This window comes from Calonectris borealis, chromosome 5 (assembly GCF_964195595.1).
Source record: "Calonectris borealis chromosome 5, bCalBor7.hap1.2, whole genome shotgun sequence".
Classification (NCBI taxonomy): Eukaryota; Metazoa; Chordata; class Aves; order Procellariiformes; family Procellariidae; genus Calonectris; species Calonectris borealis.
In genome coordinates this window covers 37,821,004-37,848,740 of record NC_134316.1, presented here as the reverse complement: position 1 = coordinate 37,848,740, position 27,737 = coordinate 37,821,004, and the positions used below count along the sequence as shown (strand labels likewise).

Genomic DNA, 27,737 nt, shown 5'->3' with positions numbered 1-27,737 from the left:
ATCCAAACTTTCTCTCAGCAGTAGAAATCCCCATCTACAGCAGATTGTATCTGCACAAATATTATGTGTATTGTACACATATTTTTGAAGCTGCAGACATAATGCTTTGCATAAAGAGTCCATGTACTTTTAAGTATGCCTTTATATTCTCTGCTAATTTTGCCAGTCTGATAAACAGAGTATCTACTTTACTACCTCAATTTCCTCACCCTCTTTATTCAGTTTTATGGAACAGAATGAGCAGTACAATCTGGGAATTGGTTGGAGGGTATCTGTTTTATAGTGGCAGCAGCATGCATAGAATCCAGTAAGCAGATGACGTGCCACTTGATTTCATTAATTTGAAGAGAGGGCTTGCAGGATGGCAGTACACCAGAATAGAAACACCTTCTGGATTCATGAAAAATTCTGATTATCGAAGCTAGTTTGTGGAAAACTGTTATGCAGCACTTGATTACTGAGCTGTCTTTGAACTGAAAAGATACACAGGAGCTTAAGAGCTTGAACAAGAAAATGATGCAAGCCTCATTAAAATAAACATCAGCCATGTAGAAGATTTTTTCCATTATCTCTCTCAAAAGAAACAGCTACAGTACAGTCAAGACCAAAGAATCCTCTATGTTTTAAGTGCCATTTTGAAGTATCCTAAATTACAGTGTAATTTTCTCTTTTAAATAGAAATCAACGTCTGTTAATTCACTTCTGTTGATCCTATTGTTGTGCTTCACTGTCATTAATTATAAATCTGTCAGCCTTTTCTGTGATACAACCCTTAACATCAGCAGTTTGACACATGCAATTAAACTGCTCAGTTTTATAATTTAATTTAGAAAACAAATAACAACAAATGGTGATCTGCATCACCTACCACTCTGCAGTAAAATGAGAGATCCCTGTAAAATCAAAGTGGAACATTTAGTTAGGACTGACTTATCAAGCCATTGTCACAGTACAAATTCCATAGTTCATTACTAATTTCCAGGACCATTTCCACCAAGTTCTTTGCCACAGTAGTCTCATTCATTCAAATTAACCTCATTACCTGACAGTCATTTCCAGTCCTTGTTGTTCATTGTCATATACAGCTATTACTGTTGGGTGACTAATAGAAACACTTCTGATTGTTGTACTCTTCTATGCATCAGCCCAGGCTTTTATAAACCCAGGTCTTCTGGAAACCTGTACTTGCAAAATTTGTGCATACAAACCATCACAGTTAGCACCTTAAACCTGCGTGCTTTACAGATATATTGGACACAGATACAGAAAGATACGCATGCACCATAACGCACCAGATGCATGCAGAAGTGTCTGTTGTGAGAACAAAAGCAGAGCTGGGTAACCTTTCTTGCCTACTGTTTTACTTTATTTGAAAGTATCTCAAATATTTTAGTTACATGCTGAAATAATTACCCCTTCAGACATGATTCCTCACAGATTCAGAGGAGCTACGGATTCCTGGACACATAGTGAAAGCTGAAGGGCTAGCTGTGATCCTACACCAACAACACTAAAGACCAAAGTAGACCTGCTGCTCCTCTAAACTACAGCAGTTGACTGTAAACTTCAAAAGGCTCTGTGCTGTCTGTCAGTACCCTGAGTTTCGCACATTCTGGCCATGCCCACACAAACTGGGAAGTAGTTTGTGCTAGTTTTGCATCTTATGAGGACTCTTTTCTGCTGAATAGATCTCCCAGAAGACAAAAAGATTTAACTAAGGTACAAGGACCTGCTAGAAATTCCCATTGTATGCAAAGATCCCAATCAAGCTTCTAGTTCTATATCAGAAAAAAAAGAAGAAACACCTCCAAAACGACAAAGAATTTAGCAAAGTAAAACTTTCATCAAAAAACCAAGAGACTGTACTTATTATACTCAGACAGAGATCTCATCAAGCTCAATGACATTTCTGTTTGAGGAAAGATGTGATATGAATTTGATTCTTTATGATTAACTCTCATTTTTCTTCTTGTGCTCATTCAGTTGAGGTGACAGATTTCAAAATGAATAGATGAATGCAGCTAGGCATAAAGACAAAGTCTGTCACCCACTTCTCACCTCATGGCCAAGAGGAATATTTTGCATATCAGTCATTTGCAGGATGGAGAACAGTGAATAGATGCCGTATTAGGTTTAGGCAACTAAAACCAAAGTCTGTAGAATGTAATATTGAATATAATTCAATGAATGTATTTCAATGTATTTCAATTAATGTAATTCAATTAATGAATATTTTAATGTAATAGGAATTCTGTGTTTTGACTAGTACGGTTTTCTAAAGCAGAAGAAGATCCGATTTTGATGATGTATGTAGGACCATTTGGGCACTCTTCTGAAACTGTATTTATTTCAAAATTCTCCAGTGTATTTCATCATGTTCTCATAATGTTTCTTCCTTCTACCTTCTCTGGTATTTCTCTGGATCACTTTGAACAGATGCAATATGTTTCCCCTAAGAATATAGGCCAGCTTGTGAGGAAAGCTGGAATAATTACAGTAGCTTTTGGCTTGTTCAACATGACTATGTAAGTTTTGTCTATCTGATAGCAACATAAAAGAATCTTTGTTACTTTTTGCTGCTCCTTTAATTGATGCTGCTGCAAATAAGAACACTATTTTGCAGAGTATTCTTTTTCATGTTACATTTATGAACTCAAAGAGACTCTGATTAGAGATCTTCAACTCTTTTGCTGATGTTACCGTGAGATCTGCCTAATGCCTTTAACTTTTTCTCTGTATCTGGATGATAACGTATTTCACTCCGCTGTTTTCATTAACTGTTTCAGAAGACTCCCACTTATACATATGCCAGAATGACAAAAGACCAGAGAGGTCAGAAAAAGAGAGAGCCATGGGAGCGCAACAGGAAAAGGTCCCATGTTGTAGAAGCCAGGTGCTTATGTACTACGGACCACATTCCTACATGAAGGCATTACATTGCTGATGGTTGGGTCCCATATCGCATTCTTGTCTGCTGCTTGCGTATATTCATCTGCAAGCATTTTCTTGTGTTTTTTTTCATCAATGCTGAAAGAACAGGACCAAAGCTTTGATAACAGTTGTCTTCAGGTGCTGTGCCACTGTACTAACCCGTGAGCACTTTACCCACTCCAAATCCAGGCTAGTGCGTGTCCACTGAATATAAGAAGAAGCCTGAGAACAGCTGGTTTCCATTAATTAATAAACTATCCCGGCTATTTTACTGGCTGAGGACAATGAACCTTATCCCAATACTTAGCAGAAATCCATTAGTTTTTCCCGGAAGTTGGATGGGGTTTCACTGGTAAAGATAATAGCTTCTATTTTATCTTCCTTCTTACGAAGGAAGTGAATCTATATGGATTCATTGGAAAGTTTTCACTTTTGGAGTGGAAGATATTCAACAGTTGTAGCTGGGTTGAAATAATATGACTGAAGATTGCACCACACAATACAATAATCAATGCCAAAGACATTGCTCATCAGTAAAGATGACAGTGCACTGGTGAGTCTGAAGGGTAAACATCGTTCTGCAGTTATTTCTGTCAGAGCATTCATGAAATATGAGAATTGGCTTATACTGACATAACCGAAAGTAAAATATTATGATTGATGTAATTAGTGCGAGTTGCTTACATAAAGCATATAGTATTACAAAATCTGACACATGGTGACATGGTATTGTTATCATGGAATTTATTACCTTTTCATTTTGCTTTAGCTTCAACTTTAAGTAAGAGTAAATTTTAAATAAATTTAAGTGAATTTTAAGTAAATTCACCCCCCCTGTAAACTGGTGTAACTGCTATTGAACTATACTACGGGTGTCTCTATGCCAGATAGAAATGCAGTCCCTAAAGGCAATGCCTCAAAATGAAGGTTTTCTCTGTAAAGCTCCACCTTTTACAGAATCGTAACTTAGTCACTTGAAAAAATGTCTGTCTCCAGAAGAAAAATTACTTGGAAGCCACAGGTCAGAGACAATATAAAAAGGCCTTTTAAAATTCCCTGTCATCAGCTGTGTCTTAAAACAAAAAGTTATTTTTTAGAAAATGTCAAATGAAATATGACATTGATTTTTGTTTACTAAAACATAATACAAATTCTCCAAGAGAGTAAACTACAGTTTATTAGAAATAAGTGAAGAGAAGGAACAGAAACTTATCCTGTTTGAGACCACCCAATCAATTTTTTGACAGCTGCTAGTCAATGGAAGGAACTAGAACTTCATTTGTCTCTACAATACTGGGCTATATTCCTCCAAGTACAAAGATGTTTTTAGTGTAAGAAAATGCCCATTGCATTTTCTCCGGCTCTGGCAGCAGCAGCATTTTCTTATTGCTCATGCTTTGGGGAGCAAGGCTTTATTCTAGGGGCTGTTTTTGTTGATGCTTGCCCCAGCCCTGCTTAGAAGAGCCCAGAGGCTCATTTAATGTGTCCTTCAGATTTAGGCTGCTAGCAATGATATGTGAACTGATTTGTATGAGGTATTCCAAGCTGATCACCTGCTGGAAGACTCCAGCTTCTAAGCAATTTCTGATAAAGCAGACAGTCTATATCATGTTCTTCACATTAATCTAAAATGTTTTAAAGACTGCAGGTTCTTGTAAGCTAATTGCAGTTAAGTTTTTTGGGATGTGTAGAGTATAGTGTAAGATTCTAGCGGGTTGACCTCTTTAGTCAATTTAATGAGGAAAACCTAGATTTACGACAACCTGGCTTCAGCATGAACAACCAATTACGAAACAAGAACATGTCTTTGGAAGGCTAAGGATATGGCAGATTGATTCAGTAATGAGTACAGAAACTTGTTTTTCCAGTATGCAAAGCGAACGTTAAGCTATAACTCAATCCCCCAACCTTTTGTTATAGAAACAGGCCCATTAACCTCAGTGAGAATCCTCACATGACTGAAGTTTTCAGGCACCAGCCTTTGATAGGTTTTTATTACTTTTCTGCCTATTTTTAATTCCTACAAGAATCAAACTATAGAAACTAATTTTTCTGTTTGTTAATGGAGAAAATGGCAGGTGGTTTATTCTCTCTCTGTTATCACTCCTGTCCCTTTGGCCTGTCTGTGATAGGAGGTAAGTTCTGTAAATTAATCTATATTATTAAGCCATCCCCCTTGTCCCGGTTTTGGCTGGGATAGGGTTAAATTTCTTCCTAGTGCTGTGTTTTAGTGCTGGATTTAGTATGAGGAGAATGTTGATAACACACTGATGTTTTCAGTTGTTGCTAAGTGCCCTCCTAGTCCAAGGACAGCTCCCGTGCCTACTGACTGAGCTAGGTACACAAGATGGGAGGGAACATAATCAGGACAGCCAGCCCAGCTGGCCAATGGGGTATTCCATACCATGTGACGTCATGCTCAGTATATGAATGGTAGGCGTGATCCAGGAAGTACCGATCGCTACTTGGTTATCGATCAGCGCGGGTGGTGAGCAATTGCATTGTGCATCACTCATTTTGTATATTCTATCATTATTTATTATCATTATTTTCCCTTTTCTGTTCTATTAAACTGTCTTTATCTCAACCCACGAGTTTTTCTCACTCTTACCCTTCCGATTCTCTCCCCATCCCACTGGGGGGGTGGGGGGAGTGATTGAGCGGCTGTGTGGTATTTGGCTGCCTGCCAGGTTAAATCATGACACCCCTCAACAAGACCTAGTATATAATTGTAAACATATTTTGGGAAAAAAGCATAGTGGATAGTTTAGAGATTTCATGAATATTCCAGTTAGCCTGCTTTAGAGATGATCAGCATGGTAATGGAAAAACAAGTACGCAGCTATGACTGAAGAGTCGTAACAGTGACTTCCCCAGAGTTGTACTCCGCTACTACCTTCCAGCAAGTTTCTTCCTAATGGGCTCTGTTTTTAAAAGGGAAAAGCCTTGATAGATAAAGATGTTTGCTGCCACTGATGAGTAATGTAAACCTTCTTGGTATTAACAGAATTTTAATTTTATCAACGTTGTGGAGCCATATATGTCTACAGTGCACTGGTGCATAAGAACTTAACTGACAAGGCTGTGTTATTTAATGGACAGAATAAAACACCATTTGCTTCTGCATGGCAACCACTGGTAGAATCTGTGCTCCAAGCTCTGCACTGACAGACACCTAGTCGAGCCTGCCTGTGAGCATGCATGTGCCTTAACGTCCCAAGTGTTTTAAAAACAGTGCTCACCAATCTGGTAGGCCTGTCTCCGCAGTGTTCTGGAAGCTCTGTGTCCCTTCTTCTTTAAAAACATCTGGCTTCCTGAGGGTAAAGGAAGCAGAAGGGGTATAATAAAGAGCCAGGGAAGAAGAGAGGCTCCTGGGGTGAAAGGGATGCTCTGTGCCCAGCTGTGTCCCCCTTGGTGGCTCTGAATATTCAAAATCATCATGGGAAATGCTTCCTCTCTGTAAGGCCAGCCAACAGGAGAGAAAGGGAGTGCACGGGAACACCTTTCTGTTATAGTTTGGACAGGCTTCTCACAATGATGAAGAGTGAAGTTATGGAAGGATTCAGGCTCAACTGGGCACGCCAACAATGTGTAGTTCATCTTTCCTTGCGGAGTCTATGGAGAATTTTCTTTACTCTTGACTTCCAGACAAAGCAAAATGAAGTGTTAAACACCTTGACATTTTGGAAGGAGGACCACAGAATGGGAAAATATTTGGAGATGGGCACCACTGAAACATTTTTACTCACACTTTCTAGCTTCTTACTCAGGAAATGGGTCTCAAGGCATATTAAATCTCACCTTCTTGACTACAAGAGGGAAAGGGCTATATTTATCCTAATTTAATATCTCCATAGTCAATAAAGATGCCACTTCATTCATGAGAAGCTTCATACCCAGCTACCCTGCTCCAAGAGGCAGGATTAGAAAAAATGTCCAAAACTGAGAAAGTTACTGCTATCAGGACCTTATTTAAAACAATTAATGTTTTGCTATGAATTCCTATTTTATGAAGACAGCATTTCCTTTTACATATACTTCTTCCAAGTCAGCTTCACTGGGAAGAAATAATTTTTAGACAGTGTCCTTCGTAACAGAAATATGAAATAAGCTGAAATCTATGTTTTTATACTCTTAAATGTACGACAATTAAATGTAAAATGTAAAAAATCTTCATTTGACGTGAAGATTTATAAATGTCTCTTTTAAAAAAACTAAAATAAGATGTTCAAGATTGAAATGGACCCGGTCACGAATCGACGTTGCGCAGCTCTTGAGCCCTTCCTTCTTTTCAGCTGGCTGGACTGTTAACAACAACAAAGTCAACCTCCCTCCCCAGTCCCCAGCCCAGGCTCAGGTGACCCTGCACATAGCAGCTGCAGGCTACCATTTCAAAGATCACTTCTGGGCACACACAGATCCTGTCTGACGGAGGGATGTGAAGAGAAGACTGGGCCAGTGCGCCTGCACTATTGTTATGCTGTTACGCATGCACACGGACACCGCTAACAAGAAATCTAAAATCCTCTTTATCACCTTCTAAATCCATGCCTGGTTTCTCCTCATAGGTCATCACAGAAAGAGTCTGTCAGATCAGATGCGTACTAATGTTGTTTGGAAGTCATGCAAAAACATTGAAACTATCCAGATTATAAGTTTAGATGTCCATTTCTTTCTGGAGAGTTTTCCCAAGATAGCCATTTCCTAAAATGGCTTCAGTCCCGCATTTGTTCTTCTATTCATTGCCAGAGAATGTCTTTGTTTCTCGAAATAGGGTCACTCTGTCAGGAAGTGACATACAGAAGACTGTCAGATTTCATAAGGGATCCCAGCTTCTGGTTTACTCATCAACATTACGGTCAGCAGGCTTAAAAATCAAGAACCTTTTCCAGCAAGGTGCTAAACTCTAAGAATGATCTCACAATGTTCTTCTCCAAGAAGGCAGACTGAAACTACCGATGTTTCTAAATGACACAATGAATTACACAGAGGTAATTCAAAAGCATCTTGTCGAAATTTCCAGAAAGTTTCAAATTAATTTAAGCATCACATATTAAAATAGCCAAAGCTCTGACTGACATTCTGTCTTTATAGATCACTGTTGCTGTGTTATTTCTACTGGTACTGGTCTTCTGAGTTTGGGCTTCTACTAAGTATTGTCCATTAGCATAACATGAAAATTAATATAATTCTCTGAAGTAAGAGTTAAGAGATTATTTGCAGCCAGGAGAAATAATTTTGATAATTTTGTCTGATTTGGTATTTAATAGTCTGGGAACCTCCCTGAACTTGCTTCTGTTTGAACTGTAGATCACATATAAATAAATATCCAATCTTGCATTGAAATGGGTATCTATCAAAGCATTTGATATAGTTTCCTAATAATAATTACTTTCACTGTTAAAATTATGCTTTATTTACAGTCTGAATTAGTCTAACTCTAATATCTAGCCCATTGCTGCTGCAAATTATTCAAAGTTTATTCTCCACGTGGCTCAGTATTATTGGAATGCAATCAAGTCATCTTGTAAGACTATCTTTGTTGAACTAAACAGTCTGAGTTCTGATACTGTTGGAATATATCTTTCAACCACTTAAAAAATTTGATGTTTCTCCTCAGAATTCTAAACAATATACTGGGAATACAAAGGTAAGGTCAAAAATAACCTCCTAATTCTACAGGAGACTTAGCTCTTTACTTATATGCTAGAACTTGTATTTAGCAGATTACTCACTATGATTCTCAAATCTTCTCCTACATCTTTACTTCTCAGGATATAATCCTCCATCCTGTAAATTTTACTTACATTCTTTAGTCCTATATATATATATATATCAATTCATACTTGGCTGTATTAATAATAACCACTTTTCTAAGTGATTCATATCGCTAACACAGTGACCCATATTCAACGTTCACCACTTCTTTGATCTTTCTGTATCTACTGCCTTTATTAGTTTTAATTATTTTCTTCTAGGGTATTAATAGTAAAATTTCAATCCTCAAAAATTTCTCAGTGACTTGGGAACCCAGATTCCTATATATGATCTAGATATTAAGAAAGTTGAAAGTAATTTGAGTGAATGATATTTTGGCTCCTAGAGGCTGAAGTTCTCTTGTAAATAGAACTTATGCCTCCAAGTATTTGTTACTTATGCCTCAAACATGGACTACAGTAGTTTTTATTTCCCTCCAACAAATAGAGTTATAGATTCCCTCTGTTTTCAAATATAAGAGGATTTTCATAGTATTCTGTCCTCTTTATTATTTGCTGTTTAGTGTCATGTTCTATTACTGGGCTATAATATTCTATATTCTATAAATGCTAATTCAAGAAGAAGTCCATGCTTGTGTTGAGGACAATTACGAGAATGACACACTGTTGTGCATTAGCTTTGCACCTGTCACCTCTACAGCATGAAATTTTATTACCTGTCACACTGTGTAGTTTCCTACTGGTACAGAAAATCCCCTGGGACTTGCACTGCCCCATTTCACAAGTTCTTTTTTTTCACCTCTGTTTTGGCTCAGATGTTTCTTCGTGTTCTCTGAATATGTGCATTAGATGAGATGACTTGTCACATATGACAACTTATGTGAAGTCTGCCCTAATGATTATCAAGTGTTGTGACAGATATTAAACGTTTCTGCTTGAAAAAGAGGATATTCTTCTTGACAGAGCACAATGAAAGAGGCCCTCCATATCTGAATCACCTTCAAACCGTTACCCAGTGTCCCTGGATTCATTAGGCTATGATCACACTTTGTAACACCATCGTTCTTTGAGCAGATCTAGAACTGAAGTCACTTTAGCAAAAACTAATATTGTGACATTTGATTTAAGGCTGCTTCTCTAACAAGCCTTTTCTTGCAGTCATTTGTTGAATGATACTACTACTACCACTAATTCTGTTCACAGTGTATTTGATTGTACCCAAGTTGGACATTAAAAAGGTGCAGGGAGAGGCTAGGATTCTGTGGCTGAATTCTGCCCATAACTCATATTCTAACTCATATGATGACATATGTCAAGTTGATATTGCAAGAGAGATTTTAGAGAGGGGAAACTGGCAGAGCACAGAACTGACAGAAAAGCTTCCCCTCTCTTCTCCCTCCACTCCAGATGTTCCATCTGAATTACAATACTGGTAATTACATGCGACCCACACAAGTACAAAAGATTTAAACCTCTTTTTGGATGGCAAACATAAAATTCAAGCAGACTAAATCCTTGAACGAGATCTTAGTATCCCTTCCAAAATATGAAGGGACTCTTTCAAAGCTTTATTTTAGAGATATCATACAGTAATGCTGTCACAATAGCAAGGGTGATTTTTAATGTGTTTACCTGTCACTTAGGAGCTCTATGTGAAACAATATGTCATAAAAGAGAGGTATATAAATGAGAAACTAATAACTTCTAATGTAAAAAAGCTCTCATATGCTGCTGATTTTATAACTATTCTGATAAATTTTTAAAGCAACTGAGCAGATAATGTGAATTTCCTAAATTTTTCTCCTAAGGAGAGAGAGATTCTTTCTCTCTCCATTGTGAAATCATAGGCTCATAAATAAAAATGCAGCTGGAAGCAGCTTATGTTATACATGTCTGAGAAAAATGATAAGGGGATTAGAAAACAGGGAAAAGAATGCAGAGAAGGGGAAAATGCACCCATGTAAACAAAGGTAAAAACAGAGGAAACTGAATTCATTACAAATGTGATCAAAATTCTTTAGCAAGTTTAATAAGAGAGTCTCTCATGGAAAAGAGTCAAAATGGAAGATGGCTTTCTAAAACAGAGGCCCACTCCATAGCAGATTTTGCTAGGGCTAAACTTTACAGCTTTAAATAAACAGTGGATACAAAGAACAACACAAATGAAATAATCAGACACAAAAATATCCTGATAATTAACAGAGTTCTACAGATCAGACCAGAGATATAACTCTTGTTTTTATCAATGGTTTCCAAAGAACCAAATAATTTCATAGACTATAAGCAAAGGAAATGAAATTAGAAGCCTTTTTAACTTGGTCTTGTTACATGAGACAACACTCAAAAGTACATTGGAACGCCAGTTTTCACTGGCCAGTTGTTTTTGCAATGTTTTACAAGTGATTCTGTGATTCAGACAAAGGTGCAAGACACAACAGTAAGAACAACATCAGAAGGGTTCTTCTTTTTTTTGGTTTTGCATTTGTTTCTTGTGTTTGGAGTAGTTCTGGAAATGGAATATCTTCCATTTCTACCCAGAGATGTATGCTTTTCAAACAGCCTGGTTTTTACGTGCTAAGAACACAAATAGAAAAAATCTTGGATTCTAGCCAGACACATACAGCACTTCAGCTGTATTGCATTTTCCAGATTTGTTCTTTTCTCCTATTGCTTGCTTCTAGGATTTTAACTGTAGATTTTACCTATGTGTTTTGGACTTGCTGTTTTTAATTTTGAATATTGAGTCATATATACAATTTATGAGAATGGAAACAAACAATGACAATCTCAGAAATTGTTAAAATGCTCCAAAAAGAAATAAAATATTGGTTTCAATTGAAAATACAAATATAGGGTGAGACTTGAGTGGCCAGTTCAAGATGTAACCTCGCATGTGATTAATACGCAAAGGTACTTTAAATTGCTCCTAACTACTCTGCAGACACCCACAGAACATTCCACATGTTTCCCCATCCTTTCACAATCTCTGTTGGAATGAGTTTACGTGTATCACAGTCCTGGGCTTTGAAGCAGCTGGACAAGCTATTTTCTTACCTAAACACCTCCGAGTGATTAATATGCTGAAATGAAATAGAGCCTCTAAGTTTGTCTTTGCAAATACTACTCTGAAATAATTGTTGTGCTTGAAGCTCTGTAAATATGACTGACAGAATTTCCATGCTTATTAAAAACTTGACCCACTGCAGCAATAGTAATACTCAACTGTGCTCCCTATTAGCTGCTTTCTCAAACTCCATTGAGTGCTTATGGTATACAGCAACACTCACAGTAAAATGCAGTAAAAATTTACTCAATGTAAAATGTATAAACAAAAAGAAATAGAAAAAAAAAAAAGAATATAAATCCCAAATGTGAAATATGGGAAGGGAGAAATACATTACAGTGATACCTTTGAAGAAAAAATTACAAGTTTTTAATTTTCCCTTCTGAAAAGTATTGCTTGCCAGTATTTTTACTATATTGCAGGCATATAAAATCCTTCTCTTTTTCACTGTCTAGATACATACTATACATACAAAATAAACTGCACATATACATGAGCACACACAAACACACATAATCTATGGTTTAACTCCAGTAAACCATGTAACAGACACTGAAGGCTTGTTCATCTTTTCTATAAATATGCTAACTAAGATGTCAAAATTGTACCCTTTGTAAGATCTCTCTGGTAAGTCTCTTGCATTTGTTCAAGTGCCATGGTACTCCATCAAATCAGTCATGTTAGTCCAAAAGTTATATACTGAAATATCCGTATGGGCAACATTCTTTTAGTAGCTTTATTACATAACAAAATAATACCATACTTATTATCAAACTAATTTATATAATCAGATTTTCCCTTTCACTGAAACAGAACTGCAGATGCATTTTGTTGTAAATATATGGATTGGGCATGTGGGTGTGAGAAGACGGCAGAAGACTTGCTAAGACAGAATCCTGGTATCAGGTGGGGAAGATTCTTGGCTAAGTCAACAGTACTGAATTATTCTTTCAAAACTTACTGCGAAGTACAAAATCACTCTGCAATTGGAGGCTCATTATTTCTATTCTATGAGCTAAAGTAACTACCTCTGCAGAAACGACTCCCCAAGCATGAAACCAAAAGTTTAAAAAGAACTCTTATTACCTTTGCCAAGGTAATACTATCTCAAGACACAGAGAACATTTTAATAGCGAGGATTCAAAGGTATCAGCCTCTCTCGTAACTGAAAGCAAAGCTGCAGACACTTGTCTACCTTTGACTGATATATATACGTTTGCTACCTGGTTTTCAGCTAGCATCCAAGAAGTGAAAAAGGGTCACAAAACATATTTGTAAAAACCATGGAAAAGTAAAACGTAGAAAACTAAAAAAATTCTCTTGGGTCTTAAATCTCACTACAAGAAGGACATGGAGGTGCTGGAGCGTGTCCAGAGAAGGGCAACGAAGCTGGTGAAGGGCCTGGAGCACAAGTCTTATGAGGAGCGGCTGAGGGAACTGGAGGTGTTTAGCCTGGAGAAGAGGAGGCTGAGGGGAGACCTCATCGCGCTCTACAACTACCTGGAAGGAGGTTGTAGCGAGGGGGGTGTTGGTCTCTTCTCCCAAGTAACAAGCGATAGGACGAGAGGAAACGGCCTCAAGTTGCGCCAGGGGCGGTTTAGATTGGGTATTAGGAAAAATTTCTTCACTGAAGGAGTGGTCAGGCCTTGGAACAGGCTGCCCGGGGAAGTGGTTGAGTCACCATCCCTGGAGGTATTTAAAAGACGTGTAGATGTGTGCTTAGGGACATGGTGTAGTGGTGGACTTGGCAGCGTTAGGTTTATGGTTGGACTCGATGATCTTTTTTTTCTACCTAAATGATTCTATGATTCTATGATTCTAAAATTGTTTGCTATTTATTACTGAGAGCTTTCAAGATTAATTATCTTCACAGACACTCCATGCCTAGGAGGTCATAGAAAAAAATTCCTGAACACAATGGAGCACATAGCTATAGTTTTGCACAATGACCTTAAGTTAAAATCTCCATTTGATGGTGTTGACTTTACGGCAAATTTGAGACTATACCTATTTGGTTAGGACAAGGTCATAAAGAACAAACAAGCTTTACATTCTTATTTTGCCAGAGGGGCTACCAGAAAGATGTTCAGGTAAAACAACTTTTCCATTGGATTAACCCACTGTTGATGACTATGTAAGCTGATGTTGACAGTAATGTTGATGACAGTAGCAGTAACTTTTGGTCATGCAGGTGGCAAAAAGTTCCACCTCCAATATTTTGTTGGAGAACCCTTCTTTTATATAGAGACGACTCTCAGGAGCTGACAGCGTTTTTGTGGCTAGTTTCTTTTTTCTCAGACACGTAAATCTAGAACCTGATCTCTGGGTATAATAGTTTCATTTGAGAACTTTGCTACCTCTGTTTTTTTAAAAAGGTCCTTATTATATAGAAAACGCTCTAAAGATCCAGGACATTTAGATACCATTCCTGGAAAGAACAGTCTCATGAGTTTAGACTCTGTTTGCATGAAATCTCCACCTGACAATGGAAGCATTCATGGGCAGGAGGTTTTTGATATTTATTGCTATTTGGAACAGCAATGGAGTTTTGCCAGGCCAGAAAAGCAAATAGCACGCCTGGATGCAGTGAGAGTATCCAGAAGGGTTTGCTTTCCCTAAGCTCACAACAATTGCTGCGGTTGCTGTGTGTCACATTCCCTGCATGAATACTTCAATACAATGGCATTTCCCAGAGCCACCATTCCGGTTGGTTCACATATCGTAAAACCACGCAGTGGTTGGCCCATTCATATACTTTCTGTCAAGCTAGTGCTGTTTTTTATTGAATCCTGCACTAGGGAAGACTGGTTTTGAAATGAGCTGTTCCCTAGCAGTAACCTTGTCTCCCTGCTTGGGAATCTGGTCATCAATCAATGTGAAATGTGGGTGCTGAAATTCACTATTCCCCTTTTATTTTTTTCTTTCTGATCTGGTCTCACTTTTAACTACTCACAAGGAATACCCTTTTTCTCAAACAGGTGGAGGTCAACCTGAACAACTCCCTATCAAACCGAGTCTGTCAGTTGGTTTGATACCCAAAATGAGAAACAAGCAAGCCTGTTCAAAGTCTTCGGGGCTCAATAAATTGAGGAAATATGTTATGCTGAGAAACTCAAGCCATGGATGACAGGCACTGCGCAGTCTTGCAAAGGACAAAAAGACTGAACACTTCAATCACTTATCGTAGAGCTCTCAACAGGACACGTGACTTCACTACCACTGGGAAACAAGGAGCAATCACTGTCAGATGAACAGAAAGACTGATCACAGGGTACTACTCTGTGGCAATCAAAATAGAGGGACCAGTAAAGGAAAAAAAAAGTCTGATTCTTTTAAATTCTTTGACATATTTCTGGAAATGTTGAGCAACATCCAGCAGTGGAGCCTTCCCCAAAAGACAGTTATTGAGAATTGGGCAAAATTTTATACTCTAAATTGGCATGGAAAATAAACTCTGAGAGAAACTGCCCCTCTCCCTTTACTGGATCAGAAAAAAGTATAGTTGCTGTAGAATTGTCTCCTCTTACATGTATTAAGTATGGTGCTTGTGATGATACTGCACCAGTAAATTCAATTTGCAGCAGTAATAGATGTTTCAACAAACAGAAGGCAAAACAAGATAAACATCATTCAATAGAAATTTTATCAAATGATTCCTCTTAATATTAGAATAGACTTGTTAATTTCTCTAATGAAAAAGGTAAAATATCTTCTGTAAGATGTGCCCTGTCCCCATACTGTGACACTTGCAATGAGTGACATTTTCTCTGGTATTTCTTTTTTCCGTGGATGCCATAAAGTGCACCGCATGAATATGAAGTGACATCTTTACTAACATGTGGTACTTACTTATCTCCCACAATTCCCAAGTTGATTGTTGGATAGCCATGTTCTTGGATTGTAGCTAGGAGAGTTGAACGGTTACTGTCCCGAATCTTTCCTGGCAAGAGGTCATCTTCAGGATTCAGTAGCTATAAAACCAGAAAAACTCTCAGTCAGTCTCCTTGGAATACCATGCCTTTACACAAGTGAGAATTTTCTTCTTTAGATTGGACAGGATATTCTTAGACGCCTATCATAAAATATATGTGTAAAGTGAATTTAAATTAGTAAGATATGTAATGTGCTTGTTTAGTCCAATCCTCCATGTTGCTTAGTTTGTTTCTATTGGTTCATGTTGCAAAAACTTCTTTCTCCTTATGAGTACCTCGCTTCTAATCTCAAACATTAGAAATCAAAACACAAACTTTAAGTTTCCAAGTTATTGCTTCTATTCAAATGGTTTTAAAGGAACCTCATTGATGTTGCTAACCAGACTTAAAGATCTTAAAAGAAATTTTGAAGTTCATTGTCTACTTACCAATAAAGATGTTTTTTAAATACAATAATCTGTATTGGAATAGTAGACAGAAGCTTAAAGCTTGGTTCTTACATCAATTACTGTTTTGGATGAAAAGCTTTCTCTCAGGATAGTATCATGGCAATTGCCTTACATGTGCTACATATTTTGGAAGTGAAACTACAAAACCAACATATGTAAACATATATTTTACATATATTAGGAATTCTTTTGTAGGACACAGAAGGACAACACAATATTGACAGGAGGTAAATAATAAAAGTAAGAATGTATCTGTCAAAATTACAACAATAATGTTAGGTAGTAAGATAAGAATAACCAAAAGTGGAGCATGGCTAAATTTTGATGCTTTGGCTAGCAGCTCTGTTTCTGTGAAGATTTCCATAGGTAGTTTAAAAAACCCACTGTGCAGGATCTTTTTTAACACATGACACAAAAGAGAGTGCCCACATCAGTAAAGGACCCTTTAATGACATGCAAGAATCTTCAGTCATACAGAAGATACTATTCAGAAAATCATCACTTGTAATTCTTGTAGCTCTTTGGATTTGTTCTTTGGTTAGCGGTATGTTTCCTGCACGACACACCCTGTCTATGTTATGAAATCTGGCAAGATTTTGTCCCAGCAAGGATGGTCTCAGCCACCCAGTAGTCACAAAGTAACCTTCAATGGGGTTGTGGAAGTTGTAAGGACACCACCAGATGACAAAATTCAACATATTAAAAGTTTTCAAAATCTTTCAAAATTCAACATATTCAAGCTGTATGAGAATACAGCTATTGGGTTTATGTTTGTGTCTGGATTTCAAAAAGTTTGTCTTAAAAGACATTCAAAATTATAGGTCAAACTGTCTTTCAACTGACTTTATCACAACCCACAAGTTCTTTTGCTTTTGCTCTTCCTATTCTCTCTCTGTGCCGCTGCAGGAGGGAATGAGTGAGCATAGTTGCTGGCTGGTGTCAACCCACAACATATGTAAAATTAGTAAATTAAGTTAATCTTGAACCTGATTTTTCTGATGTAGTTAAGACAAAGCAATTAGAAAGCTGGTCTGGAGTTCTACCAACGGGAGATTGTCTGGATTTCAACATGTGCTACTATTAAAAAAGAAATTAAGGCACAATACTACAGCAAGGCATTTGGTAGTACTATTCAGTTTTCCAAGACGGGTTATCTGCCATTTGCACTGTAGCTACAGAGGAGCGCTGCTCAAGAGAAATATACTCTTCCAGTCATGATTGGCAGTATGAATTACAACCCTGACTACCCCACAGGTCCTCCCATGCTGGCAGGAGGAAAGCAGCTGGCATACGGTTAGATACATTACCAAAATTTTGGCAAAGACAGTGTGTGAGACTTGTGAGAGAGCCCTCGAGGGAGAAAACACAAGCAGCTGATTACGGGTTGATCACTCACAAAAGCACCTCCTGTCAGCAGGAGTTGCAGCTCAAAAAGTGAGTCTGCTTGGGAACAGGGTGGAAGTCACTATCCAAAACACTGTCCCCAAGAAGATATTGTAATTCAGAGCTTGATTCTAAACATGCTTTTCTTACCTCATTCCCTGTTGACATGACTGCAACCACTGGAAACTTGTTAACTTCTACTTCAGTTACTCCAACAGTTGCTAAGAGACCAATCTCAGATGGACCCATGTGGGTTCCTTTAGCCAGCACACATTCACCTCTTTTAATGTCATGTCCTATAGGTCTGAAAATCATAGCACAGAAAAAAAACCAAAAGAAAACCAGAATGAGATTGAAAGTATCTTTTCTTGATTGGTGCTGCTCCAAGTAAGGAGCGTCCAGGGATGTTCAGTAGTCAGACTGTCAAAATGTCAGTATTACTTATGGTTAAAAAATGACTATAAAAATCACCAGCCCTTCTATTCCTTACAGAGATATTTTACTGTTTATAAAGTAGACTGTTTACAGACCTGATATCTTGGCCTGGTCGAGCCTGCACCAGGATTCGAACCTCTAGTTCTTCAGTGCCCTACAAAAACAAGGAGATCAAATACGGTCAGCTGGGCTATTCAGAGATGATTAACCAGCTTTAATTTCTCAGAAGTCTACACAGCTTACAGTACTTATTACACTAAGACTTTATGGTTTAAGCATCATCATTATTTTCCTGATCTGTGTGTCAAGATTGTAATGCAATGTGTGCTAAAACTGAACAGCTTTATAAGAAATTCTCTGTTTGAAGAGCTCACCAGGGAAGGACCTACACCGAATACATAGGTTTACCTTACTTTTATTATGATCCCTGTGCTTATATATCTTTCCTATGTTACATCCTATGTTTGTCTGTTAATCTGGTATACCGAGTGGATTCCTTCTACTCCTCTCAGTCAACTTGATCTGCTTGAACAATTTCAAAGATGGCATTTCAAAAAGACCGGTAGTCTGACAGACAATATGCCACTAAATCTGCAGAAAGGTGTGAAGAAGCTATATGCTCTAGCTGTTTCAGGATTTTCCTGTAGATTCCTGCAGTGGAAACTCCTACTTGAGAGCTTTGTACAAATCAGAATGAGGTTTATTCATCATGTTTATTTACTGTGAACAAGAGACAGTGGCCTGAAACGTCTGATGCCTACTTTAATATTTGTGTTTACTTCTTCAGAAATTCAATGGTTTGGTGATTCAGTCAATCCCAATAAATGGCACATGACCTATATTGTTAATATTTAACTTACAAGCCCTGCAAGTGGGTTGATGATATATACACTCAGCTTTGAGATAGCGCCAGCCTGTCAGTAGCACTAAATCTACACTTACTTAGACTGGAACAGATTTTGTTTTTACATTATCATGTAGTGCTTCATACTTTAAGTACCTCAAAGTTATAAATCTAATATTACTAGACACTAGTATTACACTAATATTAAAGACAAACAGCGCACGTCATTGTCATTTGGAATTTTTACAGGAACAAAAGTGTTGCATAGGACACTGGGATTGTGTCTCTTCTTAAAGGTGATATGGACTGCATTTTCTGAGTTCAAACTAAGTGCTTTAAACTAAAGGCCTCAAAGTTAAAGTTAATGAATGTGTTGTTACAAATTGTGATTCTGTTTACCTACTGTGACAATGGATAAATTTAAACCCCTGAAAACCAGGAAATGACTACAAAAACATCAACCCTGAAAAAACTGGTTTCTTACTTTATCACGGTATTTTCAAAATATGCTTTTGATGCAAATTCTCTTTCTTTTATACCTACTCCTCTTGTATAACAGAACAGACTCTTTTTGGCTGCTAGTGTCCAAAATGGCTGTGCTGGTGCCCAGGATATCCTTTTCTCTCCCTTATCCCCTTCTGAAGCTGTAAAAAACACTTTAGGCTTGGGATGAAAATCTGGGGCAACAGTTAGTCTAAGAATTATTTTATTTTTATGACACTCTGGAGATGGTTGGCCAGTCATGAAGATTTTAATTTTCCATATCTTTGATAACATTTAAAGATAGCTAGGAAGTTTCTAGGGAATCAAGAGGAGTGCCAGTGATATATCTGAATAATAGAAAAGGTCCTATTTAGGACTCCTGGATTAGGGGAAACAAGAAAAAAAAAGGCTTTTGAGGAATTTAGTAATCCCAGGTTTGAAAAGCACTGTGGAAAGTGTGACTGTGGACAACATGGTGATGTGCGGAGATTGTTATTTATGGTACTGATGGATATCCCAGATAATTCAAGGTGGCTAGAGGTAGGGCTTGCAGGGAGGTATGGCATTATGCTGAGAACATCTTCCACTTGATGTGTATCAGACAGCATTCTTCTTGCTGTATATCAATATATTTTTAACTATGTCTGAGTGGTTTACTCTGACAGTTGTTAACAGCCAGCATCCATACTGATATACTGATGCTCGGTCTTGATGTAGGATCTAACTCTTGTTTTGGTTGGTCACATTGGCCTCCTTTTTCCTACAAAGTGACATAAAAACTCAAAATGAAAAGGCTGTAGACATGTTTTTGCAAAGATCTTTCTCAATGATTGTGCATTTGGCAAGCTGATGAGAATTTTTCTTCCTGCTGAATAGATGTAATTCCTTTCAGGCCTATGATTTCTACAGTCATTTAGGGAATGTTTGCTATAATATTTAAGTACTGCTACCACAACTAGAGGTCAAGGAGCTCCTTTTAAAAAGTACTCTCTGTCTTTTCAGAAGAACATTTTTCAGATGTTAGAGATTTCATTTCAGTTAAATCCCAACCCTGAAGGAGTTCTTAACACTAAAAAGAAAAATATTCTTGAAATATGTAGCCACCCAGGCATGAAAAAGGAGAGAAAAATAACATATTAATTAAACTATACTAATTATTTATGTACAGGATTAGCAGAGTGGCACATTCAAGAACAAGTAGAAACTAAGAGTTCTACCTCACACTTATAGGCAAGAAAAGGAAGCTGAAGGTGGCTGACCGTTCACTAAAAAAAATCAGAGTTTAAGCACATAGCCAAATAATGTCATCTCACATGCAGAGGAGAACATGCACAGAAAAAGTGGAATCCAGGAAAGCAGTCATCCAAAGAAGAAGTAGAAAATAACAGGTTATCATGTACGTTGCTCTGCAATGTGATAGTCCTCTCATGATGAGGTGGGCAATGGCCACAGAACACTTGCTCAGTAAGGCTAATGGAACAATTAACAAGCAGTGAAGGCAATGGTGTATTTTACGGGAAGATATAATCTACACATACACATCTGTAACCTCAAACCAGGACTGACTCAAATTCTCTGTTAGGAAGAAGGCCAGCCTAGACAGCTTGCTGACTTCATCAGATGTAAAAATTTATGCATTTACAGTAATAAGGCATGAGAAAGGATCGTGAGAGTATGTTTCAGTTTTTGCTGTCTTCATCAGCTTTGAACACCAGAATTCATCTGCTTACACCCCAGCTGCAATCGCAATGCTAGCACAGAGCTATGGCGAAGTGGAACAGCTTGTCAGAACAGCAGCAGAGGAGCAAAGGCTGATTTGAGCAGAGAACCATGCACACACTTCATTCCAAAACTGAACTTGGAAGCTGTGTCAATAAGAGACATATCTTCTTGCCTTAAAATCTGTCAGATGATGGCAAACATGACGATGGTGTCCTGAAATCACAGCTGGGTAAGTGAAGGTAATGATTCAGAAGAAATTCTCTGAACTCAAAGGAAGTCTAAGATGGACTGTTTGGGATACAGTTGTCTACAGACAGCTCCTGTGCTTCATCAAAAAACACATTTTACTTTGCTAAGACAACTGTGCGTACAGAATTAGTACTACAGTACTTGTATTTTTTCTGTGGTATTCTGCAACATCTGTAAGGTAGAGCGCTAGTATGATTTATAGGTATGCTGGAAAATCTGTTCAACTTAAAACAGAGTTAAGACTATGTTCTGGGGGAATATGCACCTTATTCACTTTCTGGTTTTCAGAGGTCTTAAATTCAGTAATTTTCTCATTTCAAAGGAGCACAGAGGTCTATCCAAGAAACTTAGTTATGGTTTAAAAAAATTTGGGGATACTTACTTCCCCAGTTACATAACAAAACCCCTTATTCTAAACATATGCCTTTATTGTAAGGTATGTGCACAAGACATTTCTCCAAAATCCACCAAATTCACCTTTGCTGAAACGAGACCAACTCTGATAATACAGAACCATCTTCATAGCATAGTTCAAAATAATCCAAGTCATCTCATGGATTTTGCAGCACTTAAAACAGTTCACTTTCCCACAGAAAATCATATTCAGCTTTAATTACATCAGCGGTAATGCTGCATTGTAATATTTCAATGTATTATTCTGGGATCAATATGTCTTTTAAGAAAACTTTTCCCCTTCTTACTTGGTGAGTTTAGGAGAACTTTTAAAGTCCTCATCTTGCTGAGTTTCAGGATGATCCTGAAATATAAAGAAGATTGCTCTACTGCTAAATGTGAACTCAGTAGAAAAGAAGGAAATATAATATCTGATTGCCACTATGTATTTTAAAATGTGAATACACTAGGCACTCAAATTGGACTGTAGTTATGGATCTCCAGGAGGCATTTGCCTTTCTCTCAAATCATGCTCGCAAATACTCTGGTGTCAGCATTCAACGACTGTGATGAAAAATCAATGTCAGGACAGGCAGGTCTCTGGTACTGTTATCACAGCCTGAAAAAGTGAGTAAAATTGCCACTAGGAACTGATGCGAAAATCCTCAAACTTCTGAGATTAACAGAAGAGCTTTTCTGTAGTTTTCTGCAGGACTACCTTTCATATTTACAGGATTGTATCATGAGCCATTTTCTGCTGCACACAAAAGAAAAATGAGTTTTAACTTGTGACTCACATCGTCCGATTCCCTGATGAGCTCTGTATCTTCCACTTGCACCACTGCATCAGCACCACATGGAATTGGAGCACCGGTTGTAACGCGCATTACCTGACCAGGCATCACAGTCTGAGTTGGCTGAAAAATAAACAAACAAAAATTGATTTACTTTTGAAAAGAAAAATCTCAAACCATTTGAACTTTATGGAAGTAATCTGAAAGACTAAAATTCTTATTTGTGGCATGACTCTTTATATACTGCTGGTGGTATCAACAGGTATAAACTCCGATGTATTTAAAAATCATTAGGTCATTGCTTCAGATCTGGTCGCATATTAGGTGGCTTCAGATTTTTCCCCTTAGATATCTATCACAAGAATAACTTTCAGAAGAAGCAATATACTGATACTCTGGTTGGCTTAGAAAAATAACTGGCTCAGAAATATAACCGTTAGATGGTGACCTTCTAGAAACTTAGATGAGCAAAAATCTAGCAGTTCTCTGTACATAAATATTTTTGCAGAGTACTTTGGTCCCCAGGGTTGAAATTTCTTTGCTTTGGTTTGGTTGGGGTTTTGTTCTGTTTTGTTTTACCAGCACACTATATACGGAAAACCAGCAGCTTGTAAGTAAACTAATGTAACCAGCTGCTTCATTTTTAAGCAGATTTCCTCACACTGAGAGACAGCTCAACACTAGTTCACATAGAATATCTATCTTTGTGCAGGTCAGTTTAGCAAAGCCTAAAATTGATAATATTTTACAATTATGTAAAGTCACAGTACATTACAAAGTTTCAGCAGAAGAAACACAAAGAATAGAAAAATATCAGAACAACATGATAAAACAAATGACATGGTTTTAATAAAATTTCTCACCAGGCAGCCTATTTTAATACACATTTTTCAAAATCCAGAGTAAAGTTGTAATCATAACCACTTAAGAAATAAATAACTAAAAGAAAAATCTTTCTAAAAAAATGCAGCTAAAAAAAGCTGGTATGATGATTGAGATTTCATTGCTGGAATATGAGTGCTTGCTCCCCGCAGCACTTCACTAAGCCCAACTTAATTAGGCTTTACCGTTATTAGTGAACATGTGCTACGCGCAGATCTACACAGCTGTGATCAGACCAACATATTCTGTACGCGTCGCATGTATAATTCATGTGCAGATTGACTCTATATTCCATATGCAGCACTGGAATACATCCAGGACTTCTCAGACTGTGATTAGCACGTATTTGATAGCAGCCCACGGACCTGCAAGCAGTACTGCCCGAGCACTGTTACCTGCTCCCGCCCAGCAGTCATTTACTCCCCGACTTTTGACAGGAGGCTGTTAGACATCTGCAAATTCTAGACCAGCGGCCAACGTTTCAGCTGCGCAAAGCTGTGTTTGCCTTGCCCATTCTTCTACTCCGTTTCAGCACTGCGATAACCTCTGAAATGTGAGTATTACTTTGAAATGTGTGGATTTTGAAGGTTGCTCATTGGGATAGAAGCCTTAGGGAGAGGCTGGAAATGGTTTGTACCATTGTACCACACTATCACAGTGACCTACGTATCCCAAGAAACAACTGAGCCTGGAGTTGATTGAATCCTGACCCTTTTCCAAGAGTAACGGAAATCTAACATCCTTTGAGAAGAACATAAATGAAATGGTAAAATAAACTAAAAAAAAAGATCACTCTTGCCATATGGGATGGTTAGTGTGTCTTTAGGGCAAGATTCATGTTATCCTAAAGCAGGTATCTAAAACAGATGACATAAAAATAACACTTTTTTTTTTAATAATGGTATTTATTTCTCACCACTGACTATGCAAGGAGCTGTGGATGAACAGTTGAGATGCTGCCATTTATACCGAAGATGCTTAAAAGTGAAAATAATCTTGTCTAGTGTCTTATTTTGATTTTTATGAAAACAAATATTGCAAAAGGCAAAGCTTATGCCTTGGATTATGGGAGCTGTTTTGCATATTGTTCTAGATGTAGTCTACAGGCACATTACAAATAGGTAATATTGTTTTGAACTTACTAAAGTATTGATGTCTTTAGTGACAATTTTTAGAGGAAAAATGTATTGCATAAAAAAATTCTCCCATTTAAAACACGGTTTTTGGGCCTCAAGAACCACAAAGAATAAAAAATGTCTAGGACTCTGCCAGAAATCAGTGTCTATGGTGATAAAATTCACTGTAACTATCCATGCTTTTGGAGTTTATTACTAGATGAGTTAATTTTTTGAGGTGTAATGATGTGAAACATTTAAACAAATTTATGATACAATAACAATTGCTTCTAGAATTGGTTGCTCATATATTTAATTTCCTTTTTGTCCTTTGAGAATTTGATCATATTGACTTTATGAACAAAAGTCAACCATCAGATTTGTGTGTGAATCTCCAGGGCTGTGTTCTTCTGTGCTAGAGACTATGAAGATGAAGAAATGATTCCTTCTCAGAAAGCATATTAATGTGCAACAATTTCACAAAAGCTCTTTTAAAGGCCTTTGAGATCTCACACTTATCTGGAATAGGGCAGTACTGGGTTCTGTCCTTTGCCTTCATCACTGATAATCTATTTAATGTTAGTCACTGAATAAAAACCAGAAGTAATCTATTGAGCCCAGCCCCCATCTCAGGCATTTTCTCTCGCACATGATTACACCTGTCCTGGGTGACTTACAATGATCCATGCTCCTTTCTGTAAAAAGGCCCAAGTTAATGGAAAGGTGAAAAATGTCTGTTTTTCATCCTGTATTATAGCTGGTTAGTCACAGTGCCTCTTACAAACGTCTTTAGAAAATCTTCCAGGAAATGCTAAGCTCCAGCTATGCAAGTCCACAGGAGGAAAGTCATTGCTCCCCATGGCTGAGTTTTTCACACAGAGGCCATGTAGCTGGCTCGTGACTAGTACTCTCAAATGTGCCCTAACCTCCCCTAAGCAGGATCGTGCCTGAAGTTTTCCTCAATGCAAAATAAAAAATCGTTGTTCACATAAACACGACCATCTGGAAATGGAAATCAGAAAATAATACACAATTTACAAATTGAGACAGAAATGTCCAACTTGGCTATATGGCCTCTCTGCAATTCTCAGTCCTATTTTCTTTCTCTCTATGTAGCATTTACATAACCTTTTTCCCTACAGGAGGAACCAAATCTAAACCTATTTTGAACTCCCTGCTGTGAATCACTCTGTTAATTGGTCTGTAACATGAAAAGCAGAATGTTGCTGCTGAGAGTGACTGAAGGGTGAAATGAGACTGAGGAGTCTTCCAAGGCTATAAATAATTTCTTGGGAAGGAGATGAACCTGAAGATGTGTTGGCCCAAGAAAAAAAACTTTGACCAATTATTCATAGGTCAACAGCCTCATTTTTCTAACTCGCCACTAGTATTTCCAGAATTATTCTCTCTCTGTGTGCCTCCTCCCACCCAATTTTTGTTCCTTGCCAGAGAGGTTTCCCATTCCCATTAATCTGGGAGGACAGACTGTCCCTGCAGAGAGACATTTGTAAGCTCTTGAATTTTGTAGGAGGGAAGCAAGCTCCCATTTCCCCTTTTATCCTTTGTACAAATCTGCTGAACTGATTAGGACACTGAAACCCTTTAGACCTGTGGGCAGTCCTCGCCATTAGACACAGCTTCAATGGTACTGTTTTTAAGCACCACTGTGCTGTGATATTTTTTAACTAGCAAAATGATAATATTGATGACTGGTGAATAATGATAGGAGTGATAATTCAGCAGGTTTCTCTGCTGGTTCTTGCTATTTTATAGTGACCAGAAAAAGAGTTGTAGAAATAGTTGTCAGTCTTTTGGATTCTGGACTAATGCTTGAAAATGCAGACAGAAGAGCTAAAAATCCAAGGCAGGTGAAATTCATTAGTTTACTTTTTTTAGTATTTAAAGTAATTTCACATATTTTGTATAACAGATTCATTAATCTAAGATCACGTGAATATCAGTATTGAGAAGATGTCTGTTACACCAAAGTATAATTCATGATGATGGATGGGAACTACAGCAAAAATTATTTTCGTAGTTCTCTGTACCTATCATGATTAGCCAAATTAAATGTCTATTACACATTTAGAGGCAGTTCAACTCCATCTTTAAAAAAATGGAACAATCCTGCACCTGTTAATACTTCTAAAAGCTGAAACCACTTTTGAAATGCATCTATTTTATTCTATATATCTCTCTATATCTATTCTATTATTATTTTTGTTTAGCAGTCAAAATGGCCACACTGTAAATTCCTCATTAAAAGCAATCAATCCTTTGTTTTGCCTGTTACTTATTCCATTTCTGCATCATTTCACATACTATACTCAGAATTATAAACTGGGACTTGAAATAGCTGGAGAAACATTTTAGATTAACCCATGCTCTCCTGAAAAGAAGGCAGCAGGTACAATTAAATTGACAGAATAAAAAAAGTGGTTGAATGCAACTGATTTTTTTCCTACCACCCCAGTATTAGTACAGGAACTTTATCAAATGTACTCTTGAGTTTAAGAGCAAATCCCAAATAGTGTCCATTCATGAATATTTATACAGCACAGCAAGTCATGAATGGGTGCCGCCCCGACTTGTTCTTAAACTCAATCCATGTATCTGCCAAGGTGCACAAACACTCTTTTGATCTAGCAAACAGAAAAGGAGCAATACCGCAAAGTAGGCTGCTGCCAGGCTTCCTCAAGATTGTTCTGATCATTACCTACCTCTAAAGGCTTCATACAAAATTCTTACACTTTGTTTTGCACGTATCAGTGGGACATATGCAAGCAGCTTGTGAAAACAGTTATTGGGCTAATGTCCCTTTTAAAACCCGTCAGCAAGAAGGGGTTAAATCTTGCCTTTCCCTGTTTATGAATTGTAATGCCACTAGAAACCTTATGTCTTCTTACATTGTACTAGGGCAGAACTGTATGCACTCCTATCGCACATGCCAGCACAATGCTCTGAAGTATTTTGGGATACCCTTGTTAGTCCTTTATGTAACCATACAACCTCACTTTCTGAAGTCATGTCCCAGGGCACATAGCAGGAGGCTAGGACAGCTGTGTCCTACTTCATGCCACCTCCAAGAATATTGAGTTTTGGAGCACTAGCAAGGCTTGTAAAAATACAAAGCAATATCTTACAAAAGAAAAATACATTAAAAAAAAAAAAAGAGAAAAGAAATTGTGCTCACCTGCTCACCAGCTTGGGATTCCCCTATGATGAATCGATCTCCTGGGCCATCAGCAGCTGTTAAGATGGACAATACAAATGGTAAAGGCTGAACCAAAACAAACGATGGCATTAGAAGTTAAGAACAGGAGAACCAATGAATGATCTAAGAT

General features: G+C 37.7%; 1 protein-coding gene across 20 annotated transcripts in view; it reads right to left on the bottom strand.

Moving 5' to 3' along the window:
• The window catches only part of GPHN (gephyrin), a 300,275-nt gene that overhangs the window by 14,157 nt on the left and 258,381 nt on the right, over positions 1-27,737 (bottom strand). For 13 of the 20 annotated variants that reach the window (XR_012673911.1, XM_075151830.1, XM_075151842.1 and 10 more), the window contains 6 exons: positions 27,587-27,642; positions 22,400-22,519; positions 18,007-18,065; positions 17,627-17,780; positions 15,562-15,683; positions 6,174-6,245 (listed from right to left, as the gene is read on the bottom strand). Coding sequence is in view for 19 of the 20 variants with exons in the window: in XM_075151830.1 (XP_075007931.1) it covers positions 6,174-6,245; positions 15,562-15,683; positions 17,627-17,780; positions 18,007-18,065; positions 22,400-22,519; positions 27,587-27,642 (583 nt within the window). In the remaining variant the exon portion in view is untranslated. The remainder of the gene's footprint in view (positions 1-6,173; positions 6,246-15,561; positions 15,684-17,626; positions 17,781-18,006; positions 18,066-22,399; positions 22,520-27,586; positions 27,643-27,737) is intronic. The other 7 variants (XM_075151848.1, XM_075151849.1, XM_075151835.1 and 4 more) reach the window with 1 other exon arrangement.